Below are 14,843 nucleotides of genomic sequence, written 5' to 3'. Positions count from 1 at the left end.
CTGGGATTACAGGCATGAGTCACTGTGCTCAGCCTATATCTTTCTTTATATCTCTTTCCCTACTTACTGGTTTCTTTTTTCTTTTCTTTCTTTCTTTTTTTTTTTTGAGACAAGGTCCCACTCTGTTGCCCAAGCTGGAGTATAGTGATAGTGATGCAGTCATAGCTCACTGCAGCCTCAACCTCCCAGGCTCAAGCAATCCTCTCACCTCAGCGAAATCAATCAATCAATTAATTAATTAAATTTAATGCCATATAAAACCAATTAAAATTTAAAGTTATTTTTCTGTTAACCATTTTAAAATCTGACATGGTTTGGATCTGTGTCCCCACCCAAATCTCATGTCAAGTTGTTTAAAAGTGCATAGCAACTCCCCATTCTATTTCTCCTGCTCCAACCATGTAAGATGAGCCTGCTTCCCCTTCACCTCCTGCCATGATTGTAAGTTTCCTGAGTCCTCCCCAGCCATGCTTGCCTGCAGAACTGTGAGCCAATTAAACCTCTTTTCTTTATAAATTACATGGCCTCAGGCATTTTTCTTTCTTTTCTTTTCTTTTTTTTTTTTTTTTCTGAGACAGAGTCATACTCTGTTCCCGAGGCTGGAGTGCAGTGCAAGTCACATCTTATGTGGATGGCAGCATGCAAAAAAGAGCTTGTGCAGGGAATCTCCCGTTTTTAAAACCATCAGATCTCATGAGACCCATTCACTATCACAAGAACAACACAGGAAAGACCTGAGGCATGATTTAGTCATCTCCTACCAAGTCCCTCCCACAACACATGGGAATTATGGGAGCAAAAGATGAGATTTGGGTGGTGATAGAGAGCTGAACCATGTCACTAAACATTTACTAAAATCTGGGTGATGGGTTTAGGGATGTTCACTGCAAAATTTCATCCTTGGTATATATTTGAATTTTTTTTTTTTTTGAGACAGTGTTTCACTGTGTTGCTTAGGCTGGAATGCAGTGGCACAATCATAGCTTAGTGGACCTTGACCTCTTGGGCTCAAGCAATCCTCCCACCTCAGCCTCCCCAGTAGCTTGGACTATATGTGCCACCATGCCTGGCTAATTTTTTAAATTTTTTTGTAGAGATGGAGTCTCACTATGTCGTCCAGGTTGGTCTGAAATTCCTGGCTCTAGAGATCCTCCTTCGTCACGGCCTCCTAAAGTGCTGGAATCATAGGCATGAGCCATTGCACCTAACCCATCTGAAAATTTAATACAGTTGAGTATACCTTAGTCAAATACTTGGGACCAATGATGCAGGTGCTGCCTTCACAAATCTATTTCGGAAGGCATTGATCACAGGTATATCTTCTGGATCCTCCCAGAGGGTTAATAAGTCTAAAGTGACTACTCCACTCCACCATCCCAATCTCCCTAAGCCTTTGGAATCCCTTCCTCTACCTTAAACCAAGGGAGATCAGGCATTTCCAGCTTGCTCACAGTGGGTCATGTTTTAATCCATATTTCACTTAACCAAGCAAGTAAACTATTAGAACCTTTTTTAACTCCCTGAGCTGCAACATTAAATGCAGAGTCCCTACTTAGTGGGCCCAAATCAATAAATGCAGCCTGATCCAACTCCGTGTTCCTTCCACCATTATCCCATACCCTTAATATCCATTCCCATGCCTGTTCTCCAGATTTCTGCCTGTTCTCCAGATTTCTGCTTATATAAATCAGAGAACTCAAGCAGTTCTTTTTGAGTGTAGTGCACCTCCTCATGGGTCACACTCTGAACCTCACCTCTAGGGGCCAGCTAGGACTTTAGTTATAGGTCTAAAAGCAAACAGGGGTGGCTCCTGAGAAGAATCAACATTATCTTGCCTGGCAACTGCCTCAAGGGAGGCCATCACTGTTGCTTCAGGGTTTATCTCCTCAGATAAAGGTGGAAAGGCTGATGGCAGCATGGGCTGGAGAGGGGATGTTGCCACTACTGGGGATGGGGAAGGTGTTTCTTCATTGCTGCTTCTATGTGGTATAGATATTTGTGCCATTATTGGTGATGTCTGTTTTCATCTAAGCTTTCTGCCAGGCTTCTTCAGTGTATTTCTCCTTTTATAATTAACAAGTATCCTCTTCTTCACCAAACTTTCAACTAATTCACTTATTTATATTTGTATGGAATAATGTATTTCTTTTATTTAGTGGGGTATAATCCAGTACTATCATTATATATTTTGACGCTCAAATTATCCCAGTTTTGACTAGTGGTTTTTGTATACTTTTAACATGCCCTATCATTCTTTGAGCACTTCCTTTTGTTTTAAGCTACACCTGTTGGAATGGGGAAGCACTTTTATCTTACGGAATGAAATGTTCCAGACTTAACCTTTACTTTCCCTGTCTCAGTCCTGGAATCACCTCTTCCTCCATGGAACCCTGGTTCCTTTAACCGGGGGATGAAGCTCTCTTCATGGGCAGAGCTAGGGAATATATGAATTCCCTACATATGCACATACTGGTATCTATGTTTACTTATTTACTAAATTTGTATTTATTTAGTGCATACAAATACCTAAACACCACAGCGTTTGTTCTGGTTTTTACCTTTTTTTTTTTTTCTTTTCTGAGATGAATTCTTGCTTTGTTGCCCAGGCTAGAGTGCAGTGGCACTGCCTCGGCTTACTGCAACCTCCGCCTCCTGGGTTCATGTGATTCTCCTGCTTCAGCCTCCCAAGTAGCTGAGACTACAGGCACGTGCCACCACACCAAGCTGAATTTTGTTTTGTTTTGTTTTTTGGTATATTTAGTAGAGACAGGGTTTTGCCATGTTGGCCAGGCTGGTTTCAAATTCCTGGCCTCAGGTGATCCTCCCACTGTGGCCTCCCAAAGTGATAGGATTGCAGGCATGAGCCACTGCACCAGGCCAAATCTTTCCATATTTGTAACTCTATTCTCTGATTGCTAGCTCCCATCATTTGCAATGTATTTACCTATTGGATTAATCCTCCCTATATGTATCCAATCTCCCATTGCCAGTACCACCTTCCCAGGTTCCCTATTCTCATCTTGCTTAGACTCCAGTACCCTTCTCCCACAACCCTACACACCCCAATTCTTTTTGAGATGGAGTCTTGCTCTGTTGCCCAGGCAGAGTGCAGTGGAATAGAGTGGCGTGATCTCAGCTCCCTGTAGCCTCCACCACCCAGGTTCAAGAGTTTCTCCTGTCTCGGCATCCCGAGAAGCTGGGACTATAGGCACATAGCACTATGCTTAATTTTTGTATTTTTACTCATTTTTTTGAGATGGATTCTCACTCACTCTATCACCCAGGCTGGAGTGCAGTGGCATGATCTTAGCTCACTGCAGCCTCCGCCTCCCAGGTTCAAGGGATTCTCTTGCCTCAGCCTCGAGTAGCTGAGATTATAGGCGTGTGCCACCACATCCAGCTACTTTTTGTATTTTTAGTAGAGATGGAGTTTCACTATGTTGGCCAGGCTGGTCTCAAACTCCTGGCCTCAAGTGATCCACCCACCTTGGCCTCCCAAAATGCTGGGATTACAGGCATTAGCCACCATACTGAATGCTAATTTTTTTATTTTTAGTAGAGATGGGGTTACATTATGTTGGCCAGGCTGGTCTTGGAACTCCTGACCTTAAGTGATCTACCCACCGTGGCCTCCCAAAGTGCTGGGATTACAGCCATGAACCACCATGCTTGGCCCTCATTCCCTTTTTAAAAAATTAGCCAGGCATAGTGGCATGGACCTGTAAGTCCTAGCTACTGAGAAGCTGCGGCGGGAGGATCTCTCTAGCCTAATTTGAGGCTATAGTGAGCTATGATAATGCCACTGTACTCCAACTTAGGCAACAGAAGATCCTGTCTTTTAAAATATAAATTTTTAATTTTTTTTTTTGAGATGGAGTCTCCAGCTGTCACCCAGGCTGGAGTGCAGTGGCATAATCTCAGCTCACTGCAACCTCCACCTCCCCAGTTCAAGCCAATCTTGTGCCTCAGCCTCCTGAGTAGCTGGGATACAGGCGCCCACTACCACACCTGGCTAATTTTTGTATTTTTAATAGAGGATGTTTCACCATGTTGGCCAGGCTGGTCTCAAACTCCTGACCTCAAGTGATCCACCCACCTCAGCCTCCCAAAGTGCTGGGATTACAGATGTGAACCACCTTGCCTGGCTTTTTCTTTTTAAAAAAGTTTCTTATATAATCTTTTTTTTTTTTTTTTTTTTTTAATAGAAGCAGAGTTTTGCTATGTTGCCCAGGCTGGTCTCAAATTCCCAGCCTCAAGTAATCCTCCCAACTCAGCCCCCCAAAGTGCTAGGATTACAAATGTGAGCCACCTCACCTGGCTTTTCTTTTTCAAAAAACTACAGGGTCTTGGCTGGGTACGGGGTTCATGCCTGTAATCCCAGCACTTTGGGAGGCTAAGGTGGGCAGATTGCCTGAGCTCAGGAGTTTGAAACCAGCCTGGGCAACACGGAGAAACCCTGTCTCTACTAAAACACATGCATACACAAAATTAGCTGGGTGTGGTGGCATAAGCCTATAATCCCAGCTACTCAGGAGGCTGAGGCAGAATGGCTTGAACCTGGGAGGTGGAGGCTGCAGTGAACCAAGATTATACCACCACCGCACTCCGGCCTGGGCGACAGAGTGAGATCCCCGTCTCCAAAACAAAACAAAAACAGCATAACTATGTGTCCCAGACCCAGTGATCCTAGCTCATTGTAACCCTTGAACTCTTGGGCTTAATATAGCCTCCTACCTTAGCCTCCCAAGTAGCTACGACTACAGGAGAACACCATCACACCCATCTATTTATTTTTGTAGAGACAAGATCTCACTATGTTGCCTAGTCTGGTCTTGAACTCCTGGCTTCAAGAGATCCTCGTCTCAGCCTCCACAAGTGTTGGTATTACAGGTATAAGCCACTGTGCGAGACCCAGCCCTCATCAAGACATACATACTTGCTAGGTAATGGGTGTATCCATTCTTACATGTTTAAAAATTGTGGTCCATGAGAGGTGGCTCACGCTTATAATCCCAGCACTTTTGAAGGCTGAGGCAGGAGGATTGCTTGAGGCCAGATAGTGAGATGCTATCTCTACAAAATATTTTTTAAATTAGCTGGGCGTCATGACGAATGCCTGTTGTCCCAGCTGCTTGGTGGCGGAGGTGAGAGGATCAACTGAGCCCAGGAAGTGGAGGCTGCAATAAGCTGTTTGAGCCACTACACTCCAGCCTGGCCAACTGAGTGAGACCCTGTCCCCCTTGCCCCCAGCCCCCCAAAAGAAAATAAAATTTCAAATGAAAAAACAAGAATTCTCAATTTTTTAAAAAAGGACAGGGGGCAGGTTTGCAGATCACAGAAATTTTATTAAGATGGAATCACTGTGAATTACATAGAAGCTACCAGCCTAAGCCAAAATCCATGAGGTTCATGTGAACTTATAGTTACACAGATAAGAAGAAACAAATGGTATATCCAAAACCATAAGGAAATACCGTGATGCCCAGATGATGAAGGCTCGGATAAGTCCACACATTTATTTCAAGTTGTTAAAGAGTTTGTGGGCCACCTAGATGGGGGAAAGAAAAGGATGTCATCAATTGGCAGCTTTAATGTCATGGCTTACAAGGCCCTTCAAGACCTGAAATAGTACTGCCTCTATTCTCACCACTTCCCTTCTCACATACTCACACAGCACTTGAGCACTAGTGAACTCCCTACTTTTTTCATCCTTTAGTCTTCCTTCAGATTGTAGATCTTATACATGTCATTTCCTGCAAGTCTTCTCTAAACAAGCCCCTAACCGCACACAAATCTGTCCTTCCTATCTTCCCACAAAAACTTTACCTCCCCATCAGTGATATTAACATTACATATTAATTCAAAACATATTCACAGAACATCTTCTCTATGCCAGGTAGTGTTCTAAGTGCTGAGTGAGTTTTAACTGTAACAAGACATACCTGTCACTTAGGAAACTTAAAGAGTAATGAGAGTTAAAATGAACACATAAATAAGGTAACTTCTGATAGTGGCAAATGCTAGGAGGAAAATAAAATGGGGGAAGGAAGGAAACTATAGCAGTTTAAAAAATGGGACGGGGGTAGAGGGGGGTTTCAGTTAATACTGCCCTGAGAAAGTTATACCTGAAAGACTTACCAAAGTTTAGTACTTGTTCTACTTTTGTTTCCTATGCTGGCTCATAAACTCAGTGAAGGAAAGAACCGTGTCTATCTTACTCCTAGATCCTAAACCAGTGTTTGGCTCAGAAATATATGTAAGTATTTTAAAAATGACTACACAATGGGAGGGAGAAAATCAACAGGGTATGTTAATTAAGGAAACAGATCATGATGTGCCCATTTTGAACATTTCATATAAATAATATCATACAATATTTATGACTTTGACTGGCTTTTTTCCTTAGCATGTAGCATGTTTGTAAGGTTTGTCCATGTTGTAGCATGTTCAGTACTTTTTAAAAAAATTATGATAAAATACACATAAAATTTATTTTTTTTCCCTACTTTAATCATTTTTTCTTTTCTTTTCTTTTTTTTTTTGAGATGGAGTTTTGCTCTTGTTGTCCAGGCTGGAGTGCAGTGGTACGACCTTGGCTCACCACAATCTCCACCTCCTAGGTTCAAGTGATTCTCCTGCCTCAGCCTCCTGAGTAGCTGGAATTACAGGCACATGCCACCATGCTCAGCTAATTTTTTTTATTTTTAGTAGAGATGAGGTTTCTCCACGTTGGTCAGGCTGGTCTCAAACTCCCGACCTCAGATGATCCGCCCACCTTGGCCTCCCAAAGTGCTGGGATTACAGGTGTGAGCCACTGTGCCCAGTTTCCGTTTTTTTTTTTTTTTTTTTTTTTTTTTTGAGGCAGTCTTGCTCTGTCCCTCAGGCAGGAGGAGTGCAGTGGTACAACCTCGGTTCACTGCAACCTCCACCTCCCAGGTTCAAGTGATTCTCCCACCTGTCTCCTGAGCAGCTGGGAGTATAGGTGCGCACCACTACGCCCAGCTAATTTTTGTATTTTTAGTAGAGACAAGGTTTCACCATGTTGTCCAAGGTGGTCTCAAACTCCTGACCTCAAGCAATCCGCCTGCCTCGGCCTCCCAAAGTGTGTGAGGTGTTGAGCCACTGTGCCCAGCTCCACTTTAATCATTTTTAATTGTACATTTCTGTGGTAGTTAAGTGCATTCACATTGTACTACAATATACAGTCTCCTACAATCTCTAGAACTTTCAATCTTGGGAACTTTTTCACCTTACTAAAACAAAACTATATCCATTAAACAGTAACTCTCCATTTCCTTTCTCCCCCCCAGCTCCTAGGGGGAGAATGTGACCTCATATAAGTGGGAAGATACAATGTTTGTCCTTCCTGACATTTAGTATAAAGTCTCCAAAGTTTGTAATGTTGCAGCATGTGTCATGTTAATTTCCTCTTTTTTTTTTTTGAGATTGAGTCACCCAGGCTGGAGTGTAATGGCACCGATTTCCGCTCACTGCAACTTCTGCCTCCCATGTTCAAGTGATTCTCCTGCCTCAGCCTCCTGGTAGCTTGGATTAAAGAACAGTCTGTTATTGAAGAGTACAAAATTCAGCTTCCCTACTGTTTAGCAGTATATGTTAGGATGTTCGGTTTTTTCTCTGAGCCTCAGTTTCTAACTGTAAAATGGGATAATGATACTTATTTCCAGTGGAAGTAGTAAGGATTAGGCAAGATTATTTATGGGCCAGGCACAATGGCTCATGCCTGTAATTCCAGCACTTTGGGAGGCCAAGATGGGAGGATTGCTTGATCCCAGGAGTTTGAGATCAGCCTGGGCAATATAACAAGGCCCCATCACTACAAAAAATTTAAAAACAAAAAATTAGCCTCACGTGGTGGCATGCACCTGTAGTCCCATCTACCTGTGAGGCCAAGGCAGGATTGCTTAGGCCCAGGAGTTCAAGGCTGGCACTTGAACTTGATCATGAGCTATGATCATGCCACTGTATTTCAGCCTGGGCAACACAGTGAGACCCTATCTCAAAAAAATAAAATAGGTTATTTACATAAAATGCTCACCACTGTACGTGACATATATTGGGCCCACAGTAAATACTCACTGATGGGACTTTACTTAGCATGGAAAGATTGTCAGCACCAAGTATTCCCTGACCATTGCAACCTTTCCCTTTCCTAACTTCAGAGTGACTTACACAATGGTCCCTTGCATGCAAGAAGTCAAAGAGCTCCTCTGTGCAATCCTCTTCTGTATGTGATCGAGAGGATACACGCTCATCACAGAGCTCTAGTCGCTCCCGGGCCTTTACACATTTCTCCAACTGCTCGCATTGCTCTCTCACTGTTGTTAGGGGATCCTGATGTAGAAACAGAAAAATAACAAAATGGGGCTTTTAGGGGAGACCCACCAAACACAGATGCTTTGATTAATACAACCACCAAACCAAGGTGCTGCCTCTGAATTACCGTGCAGAAGGCCAGCTGACAGAGCCACACTGCCGCCAGAAATGGCAGAATGCGGTCTCCCATTCAATTCTGATGCTAAGTAGTAGGAAAAAGTTTCACATTCCTGCCTTCCAAGGTTGCCAGTATGCACTGAAAGCCTCAGTCCTATCTGAAAAACAAGGTGGTAAAGGAAACCTGGCCAAACTTGAAATAGATCTACAGGAGGCCTTACTTGTTAACACAACATTTTGGAATAGGTCACATCTGAAATTTCAAATCCCCTGGTCTGAGAACCAGGCCCATGCACCCCAGCTGCCCAGCTAGAAAGGCAATACTAACATAGAGAAGGACTATCTAACAAAGGTTCCTTCAGAGTCCTTTATTAAACCACAAATAGCAGACGACTGAGCACCAGGCCCTCAAGATGCTGTCTGCTCCCTGGTACCACAACTGAAGAAGCCCCAAACCCAGAATAGACTCAGGTTCCAAGGTTCACACCCCAAACACTCAACTGCACAGGAAGTATCAACACTCAACTGCACAGGAAGTATCAAAGCTTATTCCACCCCCATTCTCTGTAAGGTTTCAAGACTCCTTAAAATGCCCTTAGTTTCATGAAGCTCAAACCCTGCTTTTACTGAGATGTTTCCAAACCTGAGACAGTTCTTACCACTAATTCCTCCTCTTCCTCTTCCTCCTACAAAAGGAAAACAAAACTTAAAGTTAGCAGCAATTTTACAACATTATTTCTTCCCAATCATAGTGACGTAATTACTGGTGATAGACATTGACAGCTGTATTAATGATGTTATTTTATTTTCTGTGTTTTATGATGTTTTCACATTTTAGAGGCCTTGCTAATCCTGGAGCTAATCCTGCTCTTCCAAGGATAGCTAATTTTTACAGACAGCAAACTTGCCTGTGAGCACACCTTTCATATGCAACCCAACTATCCAAAGCGCTTGTAGCCAATTGCTTCCTTTATCTTTTTGTTTTGTTTTGTTTAAGAGACAGGGTCTTGTTCTGTCACCCAAGCTGTAGTGCAGTGGTATCATTATAGCTCACTGCAGCCACAAACTCCTGGGCTCAAGTGATCCTCCTGCCTCAGCCTAGGACAATAGTGGCTAGGACTACTGGCATGCACTGCATGCCCTACTAATTATTATTTTTTCTTTTTTTTTTTTCATTCAAACACTGTTCAGAATTTTTTTCTTTTTTTTTTTTAGTAGAGACAGAGTCTCATTATGTTGCCCAGGCTGGTCTCAAACTCCTGGGCTCAATTAATCCTCTTACCTCAGCCTTCCAAAGTGGTGGGAATATAGCCACTGGGCCTGGTCCCCCTTCCTTTAAGTAAGTTTCGTACACTAAGCTCCTGTTCCCCATTCTATAAATTGACCCAAGGACAGATATAGGACAACTAGGAACCAGCCATTAAGCCAGAGCCCAACAAATTATCCAAACTATCCAATCCTAAATTTGAGCAAGTGTATCTACCCTGTCCACCAATTCCTTCCCACAGAAACCAAGATGCTGAGCCATGCTTCCTTCCCCTCACACCTTCTGCCTTCTGACTAGTTCTGATTCTAGCACTTCCCCATATAGCCTTGCATTTTTTGTGTGTGGCATAATGCTCTTTCAGGAACTTTAAGCAATAATAAACCAGCCTGGCCAACATGGTGAAACCCTGTCTCTACTAAAATACAAAAAAAAAGTTAGCCGGCCGAGGTGGCAGGTGCCTCTAGTCCCAGCGACTCAGGAGGCTGAGGCAGAATAGCTTGAACCTGAGAGGCAGAGGTTGCAGTAAGCCAAGATTATTCCACTGCACTCCAGCCTAGTGACAGAGCGAGACTTCGTCTCAAAAAATAAAATAAACTCTTCTTTCAAAGATGGTTGCCTCCAGGCCTGTCACCTTACCATACTTGATTAAAACAATCCCAAGTACATTTCAAGACAGAGATAGCATCTCACTTTCATTAGCAAGAACCTCAGTGTGCTTAAACTCTCCAGTTTGTAAAGCATCTTCATATCTATTATGATTTAATTAATCACAACAGTCCCTTAAGGAAGTAATCCCAGTTTAGAGATAATAGTAATTAGACATTTTCTGATACAGATTCAGGCTGCCAGATGTTTACATGGGACCTATATAATGTAACGTATTTGTCCCAGTATTGCTACTCGGACAAATACTAAATTTAGTCCTTATATCCCAAACCAAGTTAGGAGGAAAACCCATTTTTTTCTGGACTGTGAACTTGAAAATAGCTAAACTTAAGCTCTTCTTTGGTCAGAGTTTAACTAAAGATGGTTATAGTCACTGCTTTTTGGCTTGCTGAACTCCCAGAACCCCGAGTAGACTAAGTATCACACAAAAGTGCACCGAAGTTCACGGGTGCACAACACCACTCATGAGCTTGGAAATACAGAACAGACATCACCTATTCACTTCTGAGTCAAACGCACAACCTCAAACTTAGTTTCCTTCTTCAAGGAGAACAATGTAAAAAATTCCCCATGGGAGCAACAGTTTAGGCCTAAATTTGGAGTATAGTAGAATCTAACTAAGGTCTCAATACCTGTCAGAAATAAGGTGTTTGCCTGCCTGTGCATATAGGTGTCCTCATTTGGGTGCAATGAAAGAAAAGTATCTAGGGAAATAAAAAGAACTAGCTCAGCAATCATCAAATCCCAATACAGGGCCAGGTGTGGTGGCCCATGCCTATAATCCTAACCCTTTGGGTGGCCAAGGTGGGAAGACTGCTTGAGAACAGCCTGGGCAACACAGCAAGACCCCATCTCTAAACAAATTAAAAATAGGCCGGGTGTAGTGGCTCATGCCTATAATCCCAGCACTTTGGGAGGCTGAGGTGGGTAGATCACCTGAAGTCAAGAGTTCCAGACCAGCTTGGCCAATATGGTGAAACCCCATCTCTACCAAAAATACAAAAATTAGCCAGGCATGGTGGTGCACGCCTGTAATCCCAGCTAACTCAGGAGGCTGAGGCAGGAGAATCACTTGAAACCACAAGGCAGAGGTTGCAGTGAGCCAAGATCCCTGCACTCCAGCCTGGGCAACAGAGAGAGACTCTATCTCAAAAACAAATAAAAATTAGCCGGGCATGGTGGTACACATCTGTGGTCCCAGCTACTCAGAAGGTCAAGGTGGGAGGCCCAGGGGTTTGAGGTTGCAGTGAGCTATAATTGCACCACTGCACAGGAGTCTGGGTGACAAGAGTGGGATCCCATCTCCAAAACAAACAAACAAAAGTCTCAATACAATGTTTCATTCTCTACCATGCCATTCAGTGAAGTCACCAAAGCTCAAACAAGCTGGGAGTGAGAGGGTAGGACAAGTTCAACTGTAATCAAGGCTATTTATTCTCACAATTGGCAAAGGTTTCCTCTAAATACGAAGATGCTATTTGGGATGTAAATTCTAGTTTTTCATTAAGCAAGGTTTCTTAATGCTGCTCTTTTAAAAAACATACTGAAGGCCAGGCACAGTGGCTCATGCCTGTAATCGCAGCACTTTGGGAGGCCAAGGCGGGAGGATCACCTGAGGTCTGGAGTTTGAGACCAGCCTGACCAACGTGGAGAAACCCCATCTCTACTAAAAATACAAAATTAGCTGGGTGTGGTGATGCATGCCTGTTATCCCAGCTACTCAGGAGTATGAGGCAGGAAAATCACCTGAACTTGGGAGGCAGAGGTTGCAGTGAGCCAAGACTGTACCACAGCACTCCAGTTTGGGCAAGAAGAGCAAAACTCCATCTCAAAAAGAAAAAAATACTGAAAAACCTTTCCCAAAAAACCTAAAATCACATTCTGCCTGAGTCAGAAACCAGATATTAGGACCCTCTCAGAAGCAAGACCCTTATATCATTTCCCTATTAGCAATGCTACAACACTGGTAATTGTGTGTCACTGATAATTTTGTGTCAAAAATATCATGGCAGGTTTTGAAAAAATAAGCTTAAATATGTCTGAATATGGATTACTACATATAAAATTTCCAGTCACTGAGAAAAACCAAGATCACACCAGATAAAAAAATCCTCAAGAATTATGGGTTCCTCATAATACCCTGGTTTTCTTAATTTTAAAATTGACTGCTTATTTACTTTCTTTTTCTCGTCTACGATTCACTTCCTTCTTTACTTTTTTTTTTTTTCTTTTTTGAGATAGGGTCTCACTCCAGTTGTCCGGGCTGGAGCGCAGTGATGCCATCATGGCTCACTGCAGGCTAGACTTCCTGGGCTCAAACTCCTGAGCAGCTGGAACCACAGGCGTTCACCACCATGCCCAGCTAATTGTTGTATTTTTTTGTAGATATAGGGTTTCACCACGCTGCCCAGGCTGGTCCAACTCTTGGCCTCCCAAAGTGTTGGGATTACAGGCGTGAGCGTCTGCGACCGACCTCAGGTTCCATTTCTTTCCAGAAATAGTAAGACTAGAAAAATTAAGGGATAAATAAGTCTCTAATTATTCTGAACCCATAGCCCAGAATGGCTGCCCTGAAGTGACCAGAGAACAAACAGACAGGAAATGAGATTAGAAACAACTAGTGGCTGTGTAGCACAATGGGTAGGAGTACTGGTTTTAGAATTGCACTGCTTGGGGCAATTCCTAGCTACACCAGTTTGTTAGCTGTGTGCCATTAGACAAGATATTTAACTTCTATGCTTGCTTTCTCATCTGTAAAAATGGCACTAACAGTACTTACTTCATAGGAATAGTGTGTAGATGAAATGAATTAGAGCCGGGCACCGTGGCTCACGCCTGTAATCCCAGCACTTTGGGAGGACGAGGTGGGCAGATCACGAGGTCAGGAGTTTGAAACCAACCTGGCCAACATAGTGAAACCACATCTCTACTAAAAATACAAAAATTAGCTGGGCATGGTGGCAGGCACCTGTAATCCCAGATATTTGGGAGGCTGAGGCAGGAGAATCGCTTGAACCCAGGAGGCGGAGGTTGCAGTGAGCTGAGATCGCACCACAGCACTCCAGCCTGGGCGACAGAGCGAGGATCTGTCACACACACAAAAAAGAAAAGAAATGAATTATTGCATTTAAAGCACTTGGATAGCAAAGCAGTCAGTAAATACTTATTAGCCAGGCGTGGTGGCTCACGCCAGTAATCCCAGCACTCTGGGAGGCCGAGGTCTGGGGATCACAAGGTCAGGAGTTCAAGACCAGCCTGAACAACACGGTGAAACTCCGTCTCTACTAAACATACAAAAATTAGCAGGGCGTGGTGACGCACGCCTGTAAATCCCAGCTACTCAGGAGGCTGAGGCAGGAGAACCGCTTGAACCCGGGAGGTGGAGGTTGCAGTGAGCTGAGATCGCGCCACTGCAGTCCAGCCTGGATGACAGAGTGAGACTCCATCTCAAAATAAATAAATAAATAAATAAATAAATATTATAGCAGCACTCTTTCTCTGGGAAAGAGCTCCCTCTACCATCACAGAATCACACCGTACATTCCTTCGGTGTCCTCAAAGACATACACCTTCCTCAAAGAAAAAGAAAGAAATCACACGGCCAGGTCTCCCGAACCTCCATAGATGTGGTAGGGATTCCTGACCGGAGCTAAGGCAAGGTGGTCTGTATGCTCCCCAAACCTGTCAAACGCGGGCTTCAGAACATCTGACTGACTGCAAACACACGTCATATTTTTACAAAAGTTTAGTCCACAACATTTTCGTTCTCAAACCTTCACTACATTCACAGATGGAGAAGCCGAGGCCCAGAGAAAAACTAGTCATCTATCTGTCCAAAGTCACCAGACGAATTCTGGGGAAAGTTCGAGGGAGCCGGAGCTCCCGACCCTGCAAACCCTAGAGGGTAAACTGGGGGATAAAAGGGCCCTTGCGTGTTTTGGCCGGCTAGGTCCTGGGCCTCAGGGCAGAGAAAAGGGTCTAGTGGATCACCTTGCCTTACCTCCTTAGGATCTCCGGAGTCGGTCAGCATCTTTCGCTCGTCCTCCAGTCCCATGTCTGGCTACGGTTCTGGATTCAACACGAGCAACAAGACCGGCACCTAATCCACTTCAGGATCAAGAAGGACTTGTAAGGGTCACTCAGCGGATATCCGTCGACCTGGCCGGAAGTGCGGCATACTCATCGTGGTCGCGAACACATGCTCAGATTGGCATGTACTACTAGCCAGCAGCAGGGTTCAGGGGTTGCTGATGTTTGCATCTGAGGAGGCTTTGCAAAGAAACACCTTCCTTAGTCAGAAGAGACCCAAGTACCTAGATCTAGAAGTTTATGTAAAATAGTAGCTCCTAAGAGACTTAGAAGGTGTGCTTGCTTATTCAAAATTCCTTTAGCATAATTTACAGTCTTCCCCATATTGCTTATGGAGCCGTCCTAACTGTTAACCTTTTCAAGATGGCGG

The 14,843-nt window shown here is 43.8% G+C and overlaps 1 protein-coding gene across 2 annotated transcripts; it reads right to left on the bottom strand.

Moving 5' to 3' along the window:
- Positions 1 to 5,324: 5,324 nt before the first annotated feature.
- UQCRH (ubiquinol-cytochrome c reductase hinge protein) lies at positions 5,325 to 14,507 on the bottom strand. Of its 2 annotated transcripts, XM_009001156.4 has the most exons (5): positions 14,385 to 14,507; positions 9,111 to 9,137; positions 8,462 to 8,609; positions 8,191 to 8,352; positions 5,325 to 5,548 (listed from the first exon to the last, which is right to left on the bottom strand). In XM_009001156.4, exons 3-5 carry the CDS (start codon positions 8,522 to 8,524, stop codon positions 5,516 to 5,518), a joined length of 258 nt encoding a protein of 85 aa, XP_008999404.1. In that variant the 5' UTR covers positions 8,525 to 8,609; positions 9,111 to 9,137; positions 14,385 to 14,507; the 3' UTR covers positions 5,325 to 5,515. The 2 variants fall into 2 exon arrangements, with proteins under 2 accessions (XP_008999404.1, XP_002750819.1); XM_002750773.7 differs by lacking the exon at positions 8,462 to 8,609.
- Between the last annotated feature and the right edge of the window lie 336 nt (positions 14,508 to 14,843).

The sequence above is a fragment of the Callithrix jacchus genome, chromosome 7 (genome assembly GCF_049354715.1).
Source record: "Callithrix jacchus isolate 240 chromosome 7, calJac240_pri, whole genome shotgun sequence".
NCBI lineage: Eukaryota > Metazoa > Chordata > Mammalia > Primates > Cebidae > Callithrix > Callithrix jacchus.
Note: the sequence above shows the minus strand (reverse complement) of the source record. Positions and strands in the feature narration are given on the sequence as shown.